At 33.8% G+C, this 22897-nt stretch overlaps 2 protein-coding genes and 5 non-coding genes across 7 annotated transcripts; all 7 read left to right on the top strand.

The window, feature by feature from the left end:
* The first annotated feature begins 15254 nt into the window (after positions 1-15254).
* Positions 15255-17262, top strand: LOC133292905 (uncharacterized). The gene is made up of 2 exons (XM_061491391.1): positions 15255-15386; positions 16575-17262. Exons 1-2 carry the CDS (start codon positions 15297-15299, stop codon positions 17061-17063), a joined length of 579 nt encoding a protein of 192 aa, XP_061347375.1. The 5' UTR covers positions 15255-15296; the 3' UTR covers positions 17064-17262.
* Positions 16069-16148, top strand: LOC133292908 (small nucleolar RNA Z195/SNORD33/SNORD32 family). The gene has a single exon (XR_009748990.1). It is a non-coding gene; the product is annotated as a small nucleolar RNA Z195/SNORD33/SNORD32 family (small nucleolar RNA).
* LOC133292910 (small nucleolar RNA Z196/R39/R59 family) lies at positions 16296-16379 on the top strand. The gene has a single exon (XR_009748992.1). It is a non-coding gene; the product is annotated as a small nucleolar RNA Z196/R39/R59 family (small nucleolar RNA).
* Positions 17263-20736: 3474 nt separating the features above from the next.
* Positions 20737-22481, top strand: LOC133292901 (large ribosomal subunit protein eL32z-like). Its single transcript, XM_061491386.1, has 3 exons — positions 20737-20862; positions 21847-22028; positions 22128-22481. Exons 1-3 carry the CDS (start codon positions 20773-20775, stop codon positions 22255-22257), a joined length of 402 nt encoding a protein of 133 aa, XP_061347370.1. The 5' UTR covers positions 20737-20772; the 3' UTR covers positions 22258-22481.
* On the top strand, positions 20989-21070 carry LOC133292911 (small nucleolar RNA U31b). The gene has a single exon (XR_009748993.1). It is a non-coding gene; the product is annotated as a small nucleolar RNA U31b (small nucleolar RNA).
* LOC133292907 (small nucleolar RNA Z195/SNORD33/SNORD32 family) lies at positions 21246-21322 on the top strand. Its single transcript, XR_009748989.1, has one exon. It is a non-coding gene; the product is annotated as a small nucleolar RNA Z195/SNORD33/SNORD32 family (small nucleolar RNA).
* LOC133292909 (small nucleolar RNA Z196/R39/R59 family) lies at positions 21487-21570 on the top strand. The gene has a single exon (XR_009748991.1). It is a non-coding gene; the product is annotated as a small nucleolar RNA Z196/R39/R59 family (small nucleolar RNA).
* Positions 22482-22897: the final 416 nt, after the last annotated feature.

Raw genomic sequence — 22897 nt, 5'->3', positions numbered from 1 at the left:
CCATATACAATGTTCATGCCCTAAGTCTAGCTTATGCCAACAGTGGCCTAAAATGCAAAATGTGCTTCATCTCCAAATGCTCATCATATGGGCCTCTTGCCCACAGCTCCAGCCCCACTGCTACTACCTGAAATAATGTCCCCCAAAATGGGGTGAAATATATGAATATATCTCAGTAACCCAGAGATTCTGGAGATTACTCTGCCTAATAGCTCACTCAGATATAAATCAATAATGCACTATAACAACTAAAGAGGGAGAAAGCAAGGGATTTAGTGAAGTAGGGATGCATAGGGACTAAAAACACGATGAAGCTGGAATGGTCAATGCCAAAGCCACACAACATCCGGCCTATTGGCCTAGGCATATGGCCTACGGGTTCTCATCCAATGAAGTGTTCCCAGAACATCAACCAAGGCACCCACCACCAATACACCCGAGACATTCCTAGAGTGCTCCTCAACGGATAACAACTCCATGACCCCAGGTTAACTAGAACTCCCTCATGGAGACCTATCCAGTGGAATTCCGTAACGCCCGAAGGCAAACTATCTACAGGCCAGAGATCTGGTACATCCTATGTACCCAACATACATACATAAATGCATGGGCATGTTATAACACATTATTAACATCCACCTCCAACCACTACCCCCAAGGGCATGGTGGAGCACAAATGGGAATTAATCCCAGTACCAAAGGATTACCTTGTTGAAGCTCCCTCTTTAGGTAACTCCAATGCAAGGAACCACCGAGCTTGATCCAACCAGAAATGCCTACACACAGGTCATTCCCATATCAATTATAATCACATAACCACATTAACTAGGTTACTCAAGCATTCATGAATTTTTACATAAATACTTACCACAATCCTTTTGGTCAAGGACCAAAGGCAATCCACCAAGCTCACTGTTCCAAGTTCACGTCTGTGGGCAATCTACAAGGATCACACAAGGATCATCAACACAATGGTGCAACCAATCAAAATGCAAAGCACCACATTCCCACCCACACATACTTAGATTCGGCCAAATGGCCCAAAAATACATAGTCATGTTCTTAATTTTATTTCAAGGTTCCAATAGCTTCCTAAGCTTACCACAACACCAATTGAAGTCCTTAATTCCATTCAATTTTTCCTCAACACCATTTTTCCCAATTTTCCTCTCTTAGGCCAATTTCGACACTTAGACATATTCAATGGTTCCACTTCTAATCCACATGCATCAAACCAACATACAACCCATTTAAACATAGTTCACAACCACACAACACCCATTACATGATTTTTACATCATCCATCCTTATTTCCCCTCATTAACCGAATTATACATGCATGTGCACCAAAGGATTTTTAATTCATTCCAACACTCCTACAAATCATACAATCCTATAATTAACTCATACAAATATTCCACAACTCAATTATACAATCCTACAACCATTCCATTTCACAAAGTCTTGAATTTCCATCATAGATTTTGCCTAAGTTACTAAACATTTCATCAATAATTTTTATGAGTCCAATCACCATAAATATCATCCTAAGACACTTTTATCTAATACACATTTTCAATTTGAAGTCCCCAACTACATCAATCCATACAGCAAGCTCTAGGGTTCATAAATCAAATCCAACAATTCAACCAATGAAATATGTTGAAACTTACCCACAATCAAGGCCTAGGACTCTTCCACACAATACCCAACCAATAGAGGATCAAACCACTCCAAGAACATCAACTTTCCTCCTCAAAGCCGCGGACATGGGTCAAGATTTTCTCTCAAATTAGTGAGTTTCATGCCTTGAGACTACCATGGTTGTGTTTAGAATGCCCTTTACTTAAAGTTTGATATAGTGGAACTTGTGTTTTGGTTGAGATTTGGTGGAGCAAAATGCAAAGGAAAATTTGCACAAAGAAGAGCAAGGGCCGCGGGTTTGGAGAGGAAGAGAGGAGGGAAGAAGAGGAACGAATAGTGACTATGCACATGTGGCTTTGTCCACTTAAGAGGGGTAGGTCCCATCGCCACCTCACGCGATTCAAATTAATTCAAATCTCCCGCTTAATCCACTAAATGTCCATTAATTCCTAGACTATTTAGAAACTTCAATTTTTAACATTCACTAATATCCTTTAGTTGTCCTTGGTCAGATGAATCCGGAGTTTTCCAGTCGTTTGGTGAAATCACAGTTTTAAGTTGTTATGTGCATTATGGGCACGCTTCCCTAAAAATCCTAATTTCATTCAATTTTCATCAATAATCATAATTCCAAGTCCTATATACGATTTATAACTTATTTCCAAACCTAGAGCTCAAAATTCATTCGGCACGTTTTACGGGCAACTGTACCGCGATATTTTTATCCTGTAAAAACACTATTCATCAAATTTCAGAAACTTGCCTAACCACTCAATTTTTCGTTTTGAATCCATTTCGAGGGTCAAATTTTTCATTTGAGACATTCTACTCAAATTTAATTTCCTAGGATTACGTGTTTGTCAAATTAATGTTTTACTGTTTTATGTATTTTGACCCAGAACTTAGGATTTTCACTAATTCTTCCCTTTAACCCACATTTTAAATTATAATAATATGATTTAGAATTATGAGGTGTTATACTAAGCCACTGGCACAACATGCGCTAATATTGTCTTGTATTGGCACAACATGCGTTAGTCCCAGGCACTAAGGGCCCGTTTAGATGGGCTTTTAAAAAAAATGACTTTTTATGAGTTGTTGTTTTTAAAAGAACTTTTTTTAAAAGTTAAAGTTATTTTGTGTTTGGATATAATATTTAAAAAGTTCTTTTAAGTAAAACTATCATTTGAGTATTTAAAGAAAACACTTTTTAATATAAAATGACCGTTGTGCCATTGTTACTCAATCTATTTTTATGGCACATTGGCACCGTTCTCTCCTCCACTCACTGATAATTCCGACGTACTAAAAGTCAATTTAAGTTAAATCCATTTTCATTCAAGAAGGAAATGAGTTCAAATAGACCAGAGGTACGAGGTTCACAAAGATTACAAGCATTGGTTGATCACTTTCGCTCTTTGAAATCGATACCCAACAAACCTAGCATTTCCAATTCGACGCACAACCGAATCCAATTCAGTTCAAAGAGAGCTGCAGTTCTGATTTCAGTTCTGATTTGTGTCTTCGAAGGTGTCGATGGCAATCTACGAGTGATTATCACCCAACGAGCTTCTTCTCTCTCAACCCACTTCGGTCAGACCTATTTCCATTTCAACCTCCCTCATCCTCTTAATGCTCTTCTGGGTAACTATTTTTGGTTCTCAAACTCATAAAGTTTAGGTCTTTATCCACTTGCAATATGAGATTCCATTTTCTCCTCTATTCCCAATGGAAATGGATTCCATTCCCAACGATAGGAAAACATCGAAGTAGCTTTTGGCTTCTGCTTCTTTCGGAAACCACAATTTTTAGCTTTTTATAAAAGCAAGATTTTAACTTTTTTTACTACTTCTGCTTTTATTAAAAGCTCAATCCAAACAGCCGAAAAAAAATTAAAAGCATATTTTTTAAAATAAAAAGCAACTTCTAGATGGGAGAAGCCCATCCAAATAAGCTTTAAAATAATGATAGGAAAAAATAACATGCGCCATTTCATCTTCCTTTGTGCAAAAAAGTTAGATATTAGTACCATTGCTTTCTATTGTATTCAACAAAAGTATTGTATTCAACAGTGCTTTCTAATCGTGTTTAAAAAAGGGTAGTTTCGTAAATACTTTTCATATTTCCAACAATATTTTATCATCAACCAAACATATACTCAGGAATCTTTAACATATTTTCGGTAATATTTTGACCTACCAAATAGCTTTTTGGTAATATTCTCGGAAAATATTTTTTCCTACCATATTCCCAGTAATCGTGATTCCCAGATAAAAAAAAAATATCCTATAACAAACGCCCCCTAAATCGAGTGCTGAACAATCTAGACTGTTTCTGAAATTGGGAATACATGGATTTACCAAAACATCTGATATTTTAACGTGATAAAATAGACATATTAATTTTTCCAACAAACCGAGTCATTTGATTTAGCATATGTGGAGTATGTAATTCAAAAGACAATAATCCTAAATTAGATTCTACCGTGGAGTCAACCAATTTCATCGAATGTTTGGAAATTAATGCATCTTCCAAAAAATTTAGATTTTAAATATGTTAAACTAGACTCTTTAAGCTTTATAACCATACATAATTTGATTCAATTGGATTTATATATCTCAAGTGATGTGAACACCCTTTTTTATCATCCCAAAAAAATTATTAATAATAAAACAAGAAAGACAAAAATTCAAAAAATGAGAAGGACACTTTCAGCATATACGTTTGCAAGTTTCTTTGGTCAACCTATTTTTTTCTGGTATAATCTAGAGGAATCCCCATTCAACCTCCTCCGCTCACTTTGTCCTTGGAGTATGGCCACGAAGGCCACAAATGGGAGATGAGACTAATCCTTCATTTGAGGAGAGAGGCACGTCCTCTGGCCCCCAAATATTTTTCAAGAATTCCGGTCACTTTGTCCTCGGAGTACAGCCACGAAGGCCACGAATGAGAGATGAGATTAATCCCATATTCGAGGAGAGAGACACGTCCTCTGGACCCCAAAGATTTTCCAATAATTTGCTTAACACAAGGTTTGAACCCTTGATTCAAGCAAATCCTTGAGAGCTCAGTTGTCAACTGAGCTACCCTTGGGGGTTTAGTCAACCTTTCTTTGCAAGAAGACAAATATGAGTTGTACACACTGATCAAAATAATTTGAGATGATTTAGGGGCTAGCAAGTATAGCAATAAAAAACAAGAGGGAAAATCTATAAGATAAAAAAAATATTCTAAGCATAGAAAGAAAAAATGAGAGGACCAAGAATGAATATAGAGAAATAAAAATCAGATTAGAAAAGACTAAACATGAAAAGGGATCGGAGGCATTTTTGCGTAAGAAAATCGTAAGGCAATGGAGAGAGGGGTTTTCTTCTAAAAAGTAAAAGGAAAAAAAAACAAAGGAGAAATTTTACACTCTCAATATACCCAACATTATTCTCTGGTTATTCAAAGAAGAGAAAGAAATACAAAAAAGAAGATGGCAACACAAAGGGTTTTGGGAGATAGGAAATTTTTTTTGGCTAGATATAGAATCCCAACCCAGATTGCATAAGATTATTTTAAGGGAATATATTTCTCATATAGCATGAAATTATTTTTTCTCATATAATACATAAAAAAATGAATGAAACTCACTAAAAAAAGAAAAAGCAAAAAAAATGGATCTTATTAAAAAAAATCATATATATTTTACAAAAGTATTCATCCAAAAAAAAATATTTCTCTACTTTTAATGACCAAACTTTCTTTGAAATCGTGAAAATAGCTTGAAACTTAGCAAGTGAATAGCTATTTTAATTTCAAACCACTTGTCATCTTCTTATTCTTTCTTCAAGAAACACAAAATACTTCATCTTCTTCTCCTCCATGACGTGGCATACTTGGAGAGTGAAAGCTTGTGAGAACTTTGATTTCTAGCCATTGTTTCAAGAAAGTTTCAACATGAAAAATATTCCTTGTGAGCTTGTGATCAAAAGCCCTCAAACCATACATCTTCTAGCCTTATATTGAGTGAGATAATATCTCTTAAAGGTTGAATATGACAGCTGTACTTTGGTGTTTTGGATGAGTTTTGTTTGGGTTTTTGTGTTGAAAAAGCTTAAGGTTACCTAAAGGAAGCTATATAATGTAATTGCTAACAACTTTGTTGGTTTGATGATAATTTATGAACATTTGTGTTTTTGTGTTCAACGTGAATTTTTATGTATGTTTATGATGAATTTTGAAATGGTTTTGTGTTGGAAATTTATTGTTTAATCTTGTAAATCAAATACTATATCTTGAATTCTTGAAAAAATGCATGAATTAAACCTAACCATAACTTTTAATTTCAGTCATGAATAGTAAATTAGGGTTTGAAATGAATTAATGAAGCTTGTATGTTAATTGATGTGGTGTGATGTTTAATTGATGATTTAAATCTTAATTAATGATTGATATGTTAAGAAAAATGCATGCAAAGTGTTTATGTTCAAGTTGTAAATTTGACTTTGCACACTAAGTGTATGATAATGATGTGTTGATATATGATTGATGATGGAATTAAGGTTTGTGATGATTTGTTAATGAAATTGTATGATAAAATACAAAGAAAATCCTAAGTCCTTAACTATGTATTCATTCGGCCAAGTATAGTTAAATTAGGATTTATATACAAAATGATTAATTGGATGTTTATAACATGAACTCAATGTGTATATAATAGTGTGGTGTCATTGGATTAAAGTTTAAATGCATAAAAGTCGTGAAAATATAATGGATATGTTTCTGCCATTTCAAGTTAAATGGGTATCTATGATGTTTAATTTATTTTGAATGATGTGATATGTATTTTGTAACAGCCCGTTGTACACCGTTATTGTTAACATTAATTATGACATTAAGTGCAGTTACAATCACAACAATTCACTTATAAAAATGAGAGTAAACTTTTTCCGTTTTATTACGCGAGCATTTAAAACAATAATAAAGCGTAATAAATAAAAGCTGTGACCGCAACTGTAAACTCTTTGCGGAATAATTATTTTAAACTACTTTTATATCATATATTACTTATCTCAAGTCACTAAGGGGTTCCCATCAACCCACTTAGCTAAAATCTCACTTTTATGTTTTCTACCTACCCGAACATGGTTCGGTCCTTTAATTACTGCGGACAAACCGCAATCTACAAGCCTCCCATATTTTAGTATGCTATTCTAGACTTAATTACCTTTCTAGGAAGCTATCACACGAGTCATAAAGTTCTCATTTGCTCCGGATATCGCCGTTTGAAGTTGGACAAGCAAATCTGCCAGCCAACCCCAAAATAGCTCCAAACAGCCTTCACTCAATCCATTATTCCGGACAATCTACTCAACCAATTTCTCTCACATTTTTAGACAACAAACTAAACACCTCAAGCTTCAATTTGACATATCATACACCTAATTTGACCAAGAAACGAAGCAGGAATAATTTTCCCAATCTCGAACCAGATCTGCCACATGTGCAGGGGCCACATGGGCAGTCCGTGTTCTCACACCAGATAGAGGACATCTCAAGCTTTAAAACGACGTATGGCACGTCCCTATCGGACTTCTGTGGAGGGAGATATGCTCTCCCAAAGTTCGCCTAACTTTTGTCAATTTCTAGAAAATTTGCCAGAGTTTCCTTTGTTTTTCTAATAAATCCCAAATTTGCATATGTGATCTCTAGCCTCAATTGGTACCTAATAATCATTGGGTGGCACACAAGGGTCAGCAATGCCTTGGTGCTCTTACAACCCTTCACAGTTTATATCCAATTACTCAATTTACATCACTTTACTTACATTCTCAAACTTAACATATTTCAATCACCATAATCCATTTGCATACATTGTTTTATCATACACATAGTCATAATCCTAAAATAGGCCTATTGCCCTTTCATTATATTACATACTTCAATATTACACAAGATCCAAATGTAATAATTACAATTCTCCAATTTACATCATAAAGCCATAAAGTCTCCAAATACAACATAAATAAATAGACCTCAAAATGAAACATAATACATATGCAACTAGACTTAGGCAAAAGATGGCATGAACAAATATGACAATATACATCACCCTAAATCCATATGCAATGTTCATGCCCTAAGTCTAGCCTAGGCCCAATGGCCGCCAAAATACAAAATATGTAAAAGTCCTACATCCAAATCATCATACGGGCTTCTTGCCCGCCGCTCCAACATCAATGCTACCTCCTGAAATAGGGTGAGATATACGAATATATCTCAGTAACCCAGAGGTTCTGGAGAATACTCCGCCCAATGGCTCACTTCAATGCATATAAATAACATAACATAACATCTGAAAACGGGATAAAGCAAGGGATTTAGTGAAATAGGGGAGCATAGAGAAATAAAATACGACGAAGCTGAAATGGTCAATGCCAAAACCACGCAACGTCCAGCCTATTGGCTTGGCATATAAGCCTACGAGTTTCAAACCAAGGCGTGTTCCCAGAATATCAACCAAGGTAGGGTTGGCAAAACGGGCCAACCCGGCTCGACCCGGCCCAACCCGTATTCAGCCCGAAAAAATGGGTCGGGTCGGGTTGGCTCGAAAAAAAAAACGAGCTAGAAAACCCAACCCGGCTCGACCCGAGCCGGGTTAGGGTTGGCTCGCGGGTTGGCTCGATAATCAGCTCGCGGGTTGGCTCGTAAAAAAGCTCACGGGTTGGCTCAAAAAAAGCTCACGAGTTAGCTCGAAATGATGCTAGTGGGTTGGCTCGCGGGTTGGTTAGCTCAAAATATTGGCTCGCGGGTTGGCTCAAAAAATTTAATTTTTGTGGTTTGTTCTCCTGTATAAAATTATTGTATTTTGCAGTCCAACTACAAGTAGAGTAGTTTACAAAATCCAAAAACATTAAATGAAACACAAACCACTCCACGAATCACAGGAGTCATTTATCATGATTTTCTGAATTACTCTAACTCACGATAACCATAAAACGTATGTAAAGCCAAAAAATAAAAAATAAAAGAAATCCATTATATATTTCAACGATAAGCATCTAGAATCAAAAGCCAATCATGAAAAAAAAGGACCTGCAAAAGCGACCAATATAGTAAAGTCCATCAGTGGAGAATCCATCAGTAAAGTCCATTGTATTTTATTAAAAAAAAAAAAGAGTAACCCGCGAGCTGGCTCGTTTGAGCTCGGGTTGGCTCGGGTCGGGCTAAATCGAGCTGGCAGCTCATTTTTGCCAACCCAACCCGGCTCGTTTTGTGCGGGTTACGAGCCAACCCGACGGGTTGGCTCATTTTTGCCATCCCTAAACCAAGGCACCCTCCATCCATATCCACCCGAGACTTCCTAGTGTGCTCCTATCCGGATCACACACCACGACCCCAAGTCAACTGGAACTCCCTCACGAAGACCTATCCTGTGGAAGTTCGTAACGCCCGAAGGCAAACAGTCTACTGGCCAGAGACACGGTACATCCTATGTACCGCCACACATACAATATGCATGAACATGTTATCCTATATTATTTACATACACTTCCTACCATTACCCTCAACGGGCATGGTGGAACACATAAGGGGATCAAACCCCAGTACCAAGAGGTTACCTGTATAATCCTCTCCCACAGCTCCAATGTAATATATTTCCCGAGCTAGGTACACAAACAGAAATGCCTACACAGAGGACATTTCCATTTAATTTTCCATTCACCAACACATGCAAATCATCAAGTACATATGCATGGTTCCAAAGGACTTACCTCAATCCCTTTTGGTCCGGGACCAAGGGCAACCAACCGAGCTCACGATTCAAGGTTCAAATCTGCGGGAGGCAACCTACATTGATCATATAGATCATTAATATACGGTGAATCCACCAAAGTCACAAAATGACAATTTTTCCTCCCCCCACAAGTGAGGTTCGGCCATTCATGTGTTAAAACACAATTTATTTTTCTAAATTTTCTTTTCATTTTTCTTAAGCATCCTAAGGCTACCCCAATGTCATTTTAGGTGCCAATTTGCATTCAACATCATCATAACCTCATTTTGCCATTAATTTCACTCTAGGTTCAATTTCCAATTTCACACAACCAACCATTTTTCCTTTGATTTCCAACGCATAAAATTATCACACAACCCTTCTAATTACCATTTAACATCACAACATAGCAATCATACAATTCCACAACATCAAATCCCCCTTTTTCCCCTCTTTGGCCGAAATCTTCCTAGGCCTATACCAAGGATCATTCCATTCAATTCAACTATGCAATACATCCTAGCATCCTACCATTTACTCATATAAACATCCAACAATTCAATTACACAATCCCAACAACAATCCCAAACACAAAGTCATGGCATTTCACCCAATTTTACCACTAAGTTATCATCAAATTTCACCAATAATTTTTATGACATACAACACTCCAAAACATCATTATAAGACATATTTATCTAATACACATTTTCCATTTGAGCTCTCTAACTACATCAATCACACAAAATGCCTCTAGGGCTCATGAATTAAATCAATCAATCCAACCAATAAAATATGATGAAACTTACTCAATAGCTTGGCCTAGGACTTCTCCACATCATACTAAACCATTGGAGGACCAAATAACTCCATGAGTGCAAATCTACACACCTAGATCGCGGGTTTGGGGGAGGGATTTCTCAAAATCTAGTGGGTTTCATGGCTCAAGGTTACCACTAATATGTTTGGGAGGTGATTTTCAACAATTTTCAAGACAAACTTTGCTTGATTTGGTTGAGTATTGTGTGAGTTAGAGGGGAATGAAATTTCAACGAAAATGGGCCATGGAGGGGGTGGGAGCCGCGGGTTTGAGAGAGAGAGTGAGGGTGGGAGATGATGAATAGTGCTTGTGCACATGTGTCTTAAGTGACTTAATTGAGGTGGGCCCCACCGCCACCTCATGCGATTTCAAACTAATTCAAATCACCCGCCTATTCCGCTAAACGTCCGTAATCTCATGAACTACTTAGAAACTCTAATTTTTAACATTAACCATTATCCTTTAATTACTCTTGATCAGATGAATCCGGAGTTTTTTAATCGTTCGGAGAAATCGCAGTTTTAAGCTGTTACGCGCCCGTAGGCACGCTTCCCCAAACTTACTAATTTTCGTCAATTTTCGTCAAAAATCATATTTCCTATTCCTATACACCATTTATAACTTATACTCAAAACCTAGAGCTCAAAATTCAATCGGCACACTTTACGGTGCAACTGTACCGCAGTATCTTTACTCGGTAAAAACACTATTCACTAAATTTTCCGAAACTTGCCTAACTACTCGATTTTTCATTCTGAATCCATTTCCAGGGTTATTTTTATCATTTGAGACTTCCTACTCAATTTTACCTTCCTAGGGTTGCGTGTTTGGATAATTACCGTTTTACCTTTCCTTTGTATTTTAACCTGATTTTCAGGATTTTCACTAATCCTTCCCTTTAATCCATGTTTAATATATTAATATATAATTTAGAAATGCGAGGTGTTATAGAGCTTGGCTCCATTTCTGTTTTCATCATTTTCAGTTTTATAAAAGTAGTTTCAATCAATTTGGTATCAGAGCATCTTCGATCCCAGAGGTGCTTTCTGGTCCAGATTTAAAAAATTAAAAATTAAAATAATGAAATACAGATTTATAATGGTTCCAAAATTCTTTGGAGACGGAGGAGATAACGAAGCTTGGGGATGGCTAATTGATTTGGAACAATTTTTCCAGATTGAAGGAATCAATAAAGATCAAAAATATATAGAAGCTGTGGGAGGGCTCAGAGGGAGTGCGTTCAACTGGTATCAAGGTTGGAATTGGTCCAACCTTATCGCAAGTTGGAGGAACTTTGAGAAGGCATTTGTCGGCATTTTTCACTCAACAGAAGATGTCAATGTTGCACAAAAGGAAGAAAATACATAAGAAAATGGAGAAGAAGAAATGAGCAAAGAAAAAGAAGAAAAAACAGAAAAAGAAGTGAAAGCAGAAAAAGAAGAAGTACAAGAGCAATAGCTGCAAAAAAATAATGGCGTTCATGGTTGTTTCCATAGCTGATTTGAGTCGGATGATGACTCTAGGCCAAAAGGTTGAAGATAGAGAGGTGTTATTGGCTGTTTTCATGGCTGTTATCAACGCAGAAAAGGAAGAAATAGAAGAAGGAACAATCATCAAAGAAGAAAAAGGAACAAAAGTCAAAGAAGAAGAAGGAACATTAATTGAAGAAGAAGGAGAAGAAAAAGAAGAAAAAAAGGAGAAGAAGAAGGAGAAAGCGAAGGCAATATGTTGTTGAAGCTGCAAAGAAGGAGAGAGAAAGAAGGGGCAGAAGTGGCATTACAAGGATTGGATCAATCTTTTGACTTAATGGGCCAAGCCTAAAAGAAATATGTGTTAAAAGAAAAGAAGATGAGTTCTATTCTACCCATTAACATAACTTTAGCAATTCTGAGGGCCAGGGCCTAATACTTGAAGTGATGAAATTGGATTTGGTGCTAAAAATAATATTGGGCCAAAGGAAATGCCAATTGCAAGAGCCCAAATCAAAAGAACAAGAATTGAGACACATTTTGTGTTAAACGTTCAGAAAGTTGAAATTAGCCTCTGTTTTTTAGCCAAAAATGCCACAGCCAATAGAGAACTATCAGGAACAACAATTTTCAATGGTGCATTGGGATCTAGTGGCAATTTTTCAGTTTCAAACATAACGGGGTCAATATGCTTCAAGCTATGGGACCCAAGAGGAATATATCTCACATTACCTGTCCTCTTCCATCACCTTGAAGACAAGGTGAATTTTGGAGGGGGAGTATTGATGGGCCTTCAATAAAGTAATCAAGTCCATTAATTAGAAATTAGTATATATAGAGATGTTTAGGGTGAGGTTTCTTTTTGCATGAATTCAGTATTGGCTCATGGGAAAATTGGGGATCTATGAGTATTGAGATTTCTGGGTTTATTTCTGTAAGGAGCTTGGCTTCATTTATGTTTTCATCATTTTCAGTTTTATAAAAGTAGGTTCCATCAATTTACTTAGAGGAGTGTCATTCAATCGACTAATTAATTTTTGGGAAAAATATTTCTGCAGTTACTGCAGATAAGTTATCTGCATTTATTCTCAAAACGACATTGTTTTGGTATTGAAATCTTAAATAATTATAAATATAAAGACTATTATAACCCTGAAATAAATTAAAATTATAAAAAAAATCATAATTTTCGCCTCAAAACGACGTCGTATTGAGCTTACTGGAGATAACTTATATGCAATAACTACAAAAAAAAGCGAACCCTTAGTTTTTTTTTCCTTCTCAAATCATCGTACACTAAAACACTCGTTTGATGTTAAAAGTACTTTGGCTTTATTTATTATTTTTGGTATTCATCCCTTAACTGTGAAATCGTCTTCCTACAAATTTTCTATCTTGATCACTTGTCGCTTATCGTACCTCAGTGTTCTCAATTTGGTTTCTTGGGTCATTGCTCCACATTCAAGCAGAAACCTTAATGCTTTTTAATTATCTTTTTTCTGAGTTAAAATTATTCGAAACTTAATTTCTAAAAAATTTCGAAAAAATTTATTAATATCTTTCATAGTTTAAATAAGGGGCAAGTTATATTTACAAACTTTTCTGTTTACAAACTCTTACAAACTACACTATGTTCTCCCGGGAAAACACTGATTACACTATGTTCGTTCTCCCGGAAGAACATAGTGTAATTTGTAAAAAATTTCAAAAAAAATTTATAAACAGATCTGTTTCCTTAAAATAATACATAAAGTTGAAATCTCCCGTTACAATGTGGAAAGTTCAAACCAAAATCTGCATGAGAGAGAAGTTCATTGTAATGCAAAATACAAAGGCCATGGGTAACACCTATGAGACTCGCTGGTCACGGATGAAATTGTAATGCGAAAGCATTTAGTCGAGTAAATTGTGCATATGTTAAATGAACAGATTTCCCATATAATTATGAGATTGTTTATTTGTTTATTTTTGGATTTCATGACTTTAATTATTTTTTTGGAGCGAGTTAAGTTCTCCAAATATTTTCATGATCTGAGAAAAATAAGACATGCACAAGTGTAAAACTAATCCTGAGTGGAATGTTATAGCAATTATTCAATTCTAACTTTAAACTCTAAAGGTCCTATCCAAAACCCTCCCTCTCATTTTTTTGGCAATTCATTCGTCATAGGTTCATATTATTACTTGAGTCAACCCTTAGGATTAATAGATTCCTCATATCAATTACCCATAAATCAATCCTATAAATACAAAATCAATCACCTATAATTATAGGGTTAATCACACATAAATTGATTCCATAAAAACAAAATTAATCACCCATAATTATAAAATCAATCATCTACAATGATAGAATCTGCCACCCATAATTTGACCACTTAAATAAAAAAAATTAATCATCCATAATTACATATTTAATCAATTAATACACATAATTAATACCAAATTCATAATAATTTATACATATATTAATTTGGATGTGATCCTATGTACTATTCAGCAATTCTATTTCAACAAATCATAGGCACATTCCTACAAGTAGATTCCTTGCATACATGTCTTGAAATAGAAGATTACATAATATCCGTTTGTATACAAATTTAACGATATTTTTATATAACTGACATAATCCTGCTTTATTTTATGGTTTATTATTCATTAAGAAGTACCATCAAGTTTTCCAAAACAATATGATATGTCATCCAGCACCAAAACTGGCAGACAATGTGCAAATGTTTGGCTACAAAACTTTTTTGGCATTCTCTTGTCAAGGGGTTTCTCAACCATTGGCTCAAAAGAGGCTGAATATTCTGGAGCGTATTGAACCTTACGTTAAGTAAAAGAATCACATGACATGTTTGTGGAATATTATACCACAACTAATTGCGCAAGTTTGGCCCATTCAGGACATGTCCAAACATATGCTCCCAAAAGGACATTTCGTACGAACTCATGGTTTCTTTTTTATTATAAGTTTACATCTTGTATTCAAGAATTTGTAATGAGGCGTTAGTAATGAAACAAGGATGGGTGTTAATTATTTAGTCAAATTTCCTTTGTGAGAGAATCTTTGGAAGTAATTAGAGATGTGGGCCTTCTCATACTTGGTGCAGCATTTTGTAGCCCATGGAGTAACGTGGAAACCAAACTAAATGGAATATGGGAAATAAATGGTCAGCGAAATGACAACACTCGAACATGAAGCTACTACATATGTTACACCTTGAGAGATTATCACACAGACCTGGCCTTACTAGTGATGGTTCTTCTTTAAACCCCATCAGCATATCAATTTCTCGGTCCAAACACTGAAGGGTGCTAATATCGTTTTTTTTTTTATTACTCAATTTATAACATTTTACATAAAATATACAATTCAAAAAAGAGAATGCAGTAGTTTTTTGTTTTGTTTTGTTTTGGCGGGGTGGGGGGTGGGGGGTTAAAATTCCTATATATTTAGAAAGTTTTGTACATGGCCCATATAAAACGAGTTTAGGCCCAAACGCACAAAAAGGGTTGAAAGCTTACACTCTTCCAGTATTTTACTTTGGTGTCACACAGTGCCAGCACACTAGCTTGCCCAACTTGGAGTACCGTGAAAATGGTGGTGTCCTCGCTTTCCAAGAAGATCGTGAAGAAGCGCCTCAAGAAGGTTAAGAGGCCTCGCATCCTCCGAAATTTCACACCTAAGGTGGGTAACCAATTTTCTTTTTCTTTTTTCGTTTATTTTTAAGCTTATATGTCCTTTTTTTTTATGTGCTTAATGGGTAACGAGGTTTTTTTTTTTTTTAATGTCTTTTAATATGGGTAATCCTTTACTTTATTACATTATATCTCTCTAACACTATCTGTAGTCATTAGTTCTTTTAAAGTTTTGATTTTTGTTGTTTATTTAGGTGGAATTTTATATCCTCATGGAGGAGGATTATTCAGTTGTCATTTAAGAGGATATGACGATAGTCTTAATTTGTACCACAAACAAATTTCATTTCCCTTATTTTTTTAATTTTTTTTATTAATTTTTTTTTTTTTTGGGATCTAGATTATTAGCTTGTCCGTTTTTGTCTAAATTGGATTTTGTATCTTCATTTTCATAACTTTGTCCCCTTTTTAATGAGTTTGTGGTCAAATGGGATATGGGAATAAGTTTTGGCATTAGTTGCTCTTTTGGTGCAGTGTGTGTGGTTAAAGTTTAAGTGTCTGATCACTGATGTCTTCATCAATATGTACAAATAGACCTATCTTATTGTGAACAAACAATTTTATTTGACACCAACTTTTGCTTGTGTCTATTGATCAAGTGTCGACGATTTATGTTTTTGTCTGAACCCTGTGTATTATGATTTCCCCCAAAACGTTTAAATTTTTATATCATGAGAAACGATGATGATGTTTATCTTTCAATTCTGCAATAGAGTGATGATCACTAACATGCACTACCATCTGATCTCTTGCATATTTTTTAAATATATATTTTCAATCTAATACTCTATTCCTTAGTAGTTAGTATCTCGCATATGAATGCATAATGCTTTACTTTATTTCTTCTTTCTAAATGTCGTCTGTCATGGATTCATATTAAAGCCTAATTACACTGTTCTGCAATCTGATATGAATGTTCTTTAGTGTTCTGATTAATCTGTGATTAATACACTAAAATAACCATCTTTTGGCTGAGATTGCAGATCAGTACTCTTGTTTTGTAAAACTTAAAATATGATTCCTATTTGTTGACCATGTTTTTTATGTTCACAATTATGTAGTTAGACATTTCTTTTGAAGGGCATAGAGAGATTTTATACCTGGACAAAGTGGGCTTGCTTTTAATATTACCCTTCTCTTATCATTCCCTTCTAAATCTTGAATTCATGCATAATAGGCTTGGAGGAAAGCAAGAATGGGGTATCATAGCAGCCGGAAATCAGTCCAAAGGAGCCGCAGTGGTCCCCAAACAGAACCACAAATGCTGGCGCAGATAGAGACCAAGAAAGCACAAATACAAGATATTGAAAGTGAAATTCTCATTTTACAAAGAGAACGTCAGGAGTTGGTTGAAAAAATTGAGTTACAGAACAAATTCTTTTCGGAGATTTTAAAGGAGAAAGAGAAGCTGGAAGAGAAATTTAAAGTTCTACAAGCGGTTGTAGGGTTGAGGCTGCAAGCCCAGGAGCAAGAAGCAGAGAAAGAAGAATGGAAGAAGAAATATACAGATATGGTAGAATTTGCTCGTGAATTTGTAAGCTGCTTTGAAAAGGCAAATGAAGCTGTCTCCGCTGATTCTAGTTTTTGTCTACCTACTGGGATAAGAGAATTCATGGAATTCTGTGGAAGGTTTGTCACAGAACTTAGAGTGTGTTTGGAAAGTTAAAAAAGAAGGGAATTTAATTTGATTTAACTTGTGTTTCGAATGTTTGGAATGTTAAAAACCCTGAAAATTTCACATTTGAAGTCCATGATTTCTGTTGCTAATGGAGAAACTTATGGATCCATGTTGTGTTCACTTATATTATGGATGAATGCTTGGTAATATATAAAGTTTGAATGGAAGAGACATACTTGCTTCATGGTGAGATTTAAACTCACTTGTCGAAATGAAAGTAGCAGGGTATTTTTTTGTTGCCATTGATTGAAAATGTTATGGATGAATTCTTGGAAATTCTTGGAAAGAGGTGTGTGCCCTTTTTCATGTGTTATATGCTGCCATTAGGTATGGTCGGAAAAAAATGTGATGTATGTATATTTTTCCACCAGCATAACCTTCTAAATGGAATATTATATTTGAGTATGATCAAGGTTTCATGTATTCATATATTTTATGAGTAAATATTTAGTTATATAATACACTTTATTTATTTTGAACACGATACTAAACCGGGGGATTAATCATTTTAGGGAAAAGTGTATGTTTTTTTAAATGACACAGCTTGTGTCATTTTACTTTCACAAAGAGGTGGGACTCTCATCTCTCACTTAAAATGACATAATTTTACATCCTTTAAAATGATACACATTTTTTTCTTCATTTTATTATAGAATCTAAGATAAACTGAGTAATGGTCCCTATCACAAGTAAGAGATGTTTATTCAAGCATATGGGAATTTGAATCCAGTTGATTCTTAAACTCATAGCAATGCTTTCAATAACATTATCCTACTTCATTTTTTATTTCTTAATATTAAATTTAAATATTTTAATTTTGCTAGCATTTTCGTTTGTTAATTGTTTTTGAATATATCAAATTTCTCATAGTAACATGTATTGATTTCTTCTTCCTTCAGTCAATTATAAATTTACAAGAATTCTTTCAATAGCATTAGCCTCCTGGCTCTTTATTAAATTCAAGTGTTTTACTTTATTTTTATTATATTTAATTAATTATATTTCACTTATTGTCGAATCCTAGATTTATGAAAATCATTTCAATTGTATTATCTTATATAATTATTTATTTCGTCTTATTAAATTCACTTTTAAATATTTCTTTGCACTGCTATCTAATAAAAGATGTTGTTAACTCTTTATTTAATTTAATTTAATTTATAACTCATGTTTATGAGTATCACACTATCACATTCTCAATCGAATCCTAAATTTATACCATTCCTTTTAATAAGACTATGTTCTTAAGTTTAGCATTAATCTTCTTTGAATGGTCTTTGATTAATCGTATATTGTTTATTTAATATTAAACTCTTACGATTTCTTCTTATTATTTTTTTCTCGAATATTCAAATCCTAAATTTATAAGAATAAATGAAATATCTTCTTTGCATAGCATGACAATTTGCAATTTGTATCACGTTTAAAGTAAAACATATGACCATATAAATAGTAAACGCACATTATTAATTAGTACTCCTATAATTGTTTGAATCCAGATCATAATTCAATATCCCAATGGCGAAAAGAAAAATAAAAACTTTTATACAATAAAAGAGCACTATTACTAATCAATCATGAAAATAAATTGAAAATAAATTAAAATTAAATTTAGAAGTCCTTATTCCCCATTGACGTGCCATAACAATGGTTGGATGCTACAAATTGATCCAAGATATCTCTAGAGAATGAGAGAAAGGAGAAAGAGGAGATATCAACAACACATTAGTGGAGACAAAAACAATAAGAGACTGTTTGGTATTTGTTTTTTTAAACTAAAAATTATTTTAAAGTTAAAAGAAAGAGCTTAAAAAATAAAGTTAAAAAGTTGTTTGATAATTATATAAATATATTTTTAAGATTTTGAAGTGATGGAGATGAAATAATTTATTATTATGGTAATTATAACAGTAAATAATAAAAAAATTAAATAAAAACTTACAATAAAAGTATAATTGAAAAATAAATGTAAGAATTGTAAATGATATATATTTTAAAAACTCCTCATAGGATCTATTCCAGCATTTAGAATTTGGTTAATAGGTAAAGATACGTGTACTTGATGCCCCGTCCAAGAAAGAGACCCGAGTCCTAGGAGCCTTGCCAAATGGTGATTCAACATAGATTCTACATCTTGGAACCAAACCAATTTTGGGGCAGCTTATCCGAAATTTTCTTGAATCAGACTCAAGAAAAGAATATTCTAAACAAATTCATAGAATTCAAGGAACTGTTCCTATTGGATGAAATGCTAAGGTGGTGTTTGGTTAAAAATTTCTTAAAACTTACCTATGCAAATCAAATTAGCAAAGTAAAAAAGCAATGTTTGGTAGATGGTTTTACAAAATTTCTCTAGGTATTGTATTTGCATAGCATTCCTTATTTGTTCATAAAAAGCAAGGCAAAGTTACTATTTAGAAAGACAACTTGAGGGTGGCATTTTACATTTAGCTAGCTAAATGACAAAAGAGCAACCCACTAATATACTTAAATACCCTCATCTAAAGTGCTAAGGGTTCACTTTTTTTATGGGGTTATATTTGTAATTTGAAGTTATTTCTCCATCTATATTTTACCTCAAACCAAACATAGACTTTATAAATCTTACCTAATTTGCCCAATAAATTTTTTTCTAATCAAACAACTTTTTTTACATTTTTCCACCAAACTCACTTTTCAACCATTTCCCTATCAATTACATTTCTCTATTATTCAAAAAATTTCTCCTCAACCAAATGCCCCTAAAGGAATACTAGGAAACACGTCTACAAAACCTCCGTACCGGAATTTATAAGAGCTCTTAGTTTTTAATTGTTTTTCTTCTTTGTAAAAAAGCTCTTTTATAATAAAAACTTTAATAAAGTTATATTTGTCTAAGATTGTGTTTATAAGTAGAAGAAAAATTAAAATAAGAGCCCACACAGACACTAAATCAAAACAGGAAAATACCCATAATATGACGTAAACAGTTGATAGAGTAACTGCTCAAAAACAAGGAATGCAAGAAAATTTATTTATAATAAAATAACATTATTACAAAGTTTGTGAATATGAATTATCTTTCCATTTTTATTTAAAGAACTTGTTGCCACAGATAAGAAAAATAAGGAAAAATTTGATCTAAATATTTTTCTTATATTTTATTCAATATACAGTACAAATAAATAATATCTTATGACTTAAATTAATGAGATAAGTTATCTCCAGTGAGCCCAAAACGACGTCATGTATTTGTAATTATAATATATTGCAGGGTCATATTAGTCTTTATAATTATAATTTTTTAATTTTATAACTCAAAACGACGTCGTTTTGAGTTCACTGAAAATAACCTTATCTCCAGTAATTGAAGAAATACTTTTTCCTAAATTAATATCACATATATCAAACGATATTATTTTTACATTAATTTTGTTTAAAAATATATTATATTTTTTTTTAATTATAACATTATGCATAAACAATATAATTATAACATAAAGTGCTATGCATAACATCGAGTACAGAAGGATAACCAGTTTTTAATTGGGCCAATTAACCTAACCCAATTAACATAGTCGGGTTCACGGTCCAAAACATAACAGGCCCGCTTCATCTAAAAGCCCTTGACGCATGTTAATGTTATATATCTATATATAAGGGTTTCAGTGTTACAACTTCCGCAGCTTGGGAAACCCTAATTACGCAGTGAGTAAAAATGGCGGTGCCCTTGCTTTCGAAGAAGATCGTGAAGAAGAGGGTCAAGAAGTTCAAGCGCCCTCAGAGTGATCGCAAGATCTCCGTCAAGGTCAGTACCCATTTTCACTGTTCTTTTTTAATCTTATATAGTTAAGAATTTTATTATTATTATTATTATTATTATTATTATTATTATTATTATTATTATTTAGGTTACATGAATATTATTGTAAAAGGATATGATGATAGTTTTTGTCGCCCCAGTCTTAATTTGCACCACAAGGTGTAAGATGGTGACTGACGTTTTTATCTGATCCTCCTATTTTCAAATAATTTACTTTTGGTACATAAAAGATGCTATTTTGACACCCATTGTAACTTTGTGTATATTGATAATGTGTTAATGGTGTATGTTTTTATCTGAATCATCATGCCTGTGTCTCTGTTTACGGTTTCACCTGAAATGTTTATCTTTTGTTGTTGTTGCGTGTAATGAGATATGAGGATGATTATCCATCAATTCTGCAATAGAATGATGATTACAAACATGCACTACCATCTGATCTCGTGCTAATTTTCATATCTTGTTTTTATTTCTGATCCCTAATACTATTTTTAATGGTATTTCATACATTTTATAATTTTTTTCAGATCAAGATTACAATATCTAAATTTCTTTGTTTTTTCTCACTAAATGTCTGATGTATAATTAAGTTAGAACTAAATACTGTTCTGCAATCTGTTATGAGTTTATTTTAACGTTCTGATTAATCTGTGATTATTTTACTAAAATCACCATCTTTCGGCTGAGATTGCATATGGGTACTCAAATCTGGCTTGTTAATATCACCTGTTTTAGAACTTTATTCCTATTTTTTAATTGTTGCCCATGTTTTTTATGTCCGGACTTCAGTCTATTTCTGTAGCTTGACATTTCTTTTTATACATGGACACTCTAGTTATTTAGGCATGTTTGTGGAGTAGGAACCCATTCATCTGTTGGTTGTTTTGCTTACTTAACCTTGTTGAGCCTGAGTATCAAATGGTTTGAATTTGGTTGCTTTTGTTCTAATTTAACAATGTTTTGTAACAGCCAAGCTGGCGCAGACCCAAGGGTATTGATTCTCGTGTCAGGAGGAAGTTCAAGGGATGCACTTTGATGCCAAACATTGGTTATGGCTCAGACAAGAAAACACGCCATTATCTACCCAATGGTTTTAAGAAATTTGTTGTGCACAATGTGAAAGACCTGGAACTTCTCATGATGCATAACAGGTGAAGATGTGAAGTAATTCATCCCAACTTATGGGATTTTAATTTACTGCTATGCATTAGAACATTTGCTAAATGCTATTTGTTTTTATGACATTTCAGGACTTACTGTGCTGAGATTGCTCACAATGTATCCACAAGGAAGAGGAAGGATATAGTTGAGCGAGCTGCTCAGCTTGATGTTGTTGTGACCAACAAAACAGCCAGACTACGTAGCCAAGAGGATGAATAAATCTGAATGTCTGGGAATGTCATTTATGTTTTGTAGTGAGCTTTGGTTGACACCCCTTGTGGTAGTTTTTGATCGTTTTTGTTATTTATTTTGGCCAAAATCTGTTTCTTGTTATACATTTATTTTCTTGGTTATTATCTTTCCTTCACAATGCTTTCTATCTTAGTATTGCTATTATCTTGGTTCTAGTTCACAGTTATCGATTTTGGAGGTTTATTGTTTTTTCTTTTACTTGGTAACATTGTGTGTATTTTTAGCTAATGACGGTTAAGTTGGCATTTATGGGGTGTTTTAGATTCAGTGCAATTGGATATAAAATGTTTGGCAGGACTAAAAAGTTTATAAATGAAACTAGTTATCTAATCCATACTCAAGGTAAAACTAGTTTTAGTAAAAGTGTTGAGTTGGTTTTTCTATTGTTTTTCAATTAGCGACTCTTACTTTTTTCCTAGATCCTTGTTTTGATTTTTTTCATTATCGCTTCACTTTCTTTTAATATTTGAATTAAAAGTTGTTCTTTGTATCTTCAGTTCTTTAAATTTTTAATTTTGTTTGTGATTTAAAATTTTAGAATTGGTTTACGACAGATTAAACCAGACTAGATAAATTAAAACTAATTAAAAAATGACGTGTATAAACT

Source organism: Gastrolobium bilobum, unplaced genomic scaffold (assembly GCF_033153095.1).
Source record: "Gastrolobium bilobum isolate Gb01-03AN ecotype WA unplaced genomic scaffold, APGP_CSIRO_Gbil_v1 utg27100, whole genome shotgun sequence".
Taxonomy (NCBI): domain Eukaryota; kingdom Viridiplantae; phylum Streptophyta; class Magnoliopsida; order Fabales; family Fabaceae; genus Gastrolobium; species Gastrolobium bilobum.
Note: the sequence above shows the minus strand (reverse complement) of the source record. Positions and strands in the feature narration are given on the sequence as shown.

Bases quoted from the DNA above. Each gene is read 5' to 3' on its own strand.
- LOC133292905 (XM_061491391.1), top strand. From the start codon at position 15,297: ATGGTGGTGTCCTCGCTTTCCAAGAAGATCGTGAAGAAGCGCCTCAAG. The intron at 15,387-16,574 runs GTGGGTAACCAA...CATGCATAATAG, and splicing joins TCCGAAATTTCACACCTAAG to GCTTGGAGGAAAGCAAGAAT.
- LOC133292901 (XM_061491386.1), top strand. From the start codon at position 20,773: ATGGCGGTGCCCTTGCTTTCGAAGAAGATCGTGAAGAAGAGGGTCAAG. The intron at 20,863-21,846 runs GTCAGTACCCAT...GTTTTGTAACAG, and splicing joins ATCGCAAGATCTCCGTCAAG to CCAAGCTGGCGCAGACCCAA. The intron at 22,029-22,127 runs GTGAAGATGTGA...ATGACATTTCAG, and splicing joins CTTCTCATGATGCATAACAG to GACTTACTGTGCTGAGATTG.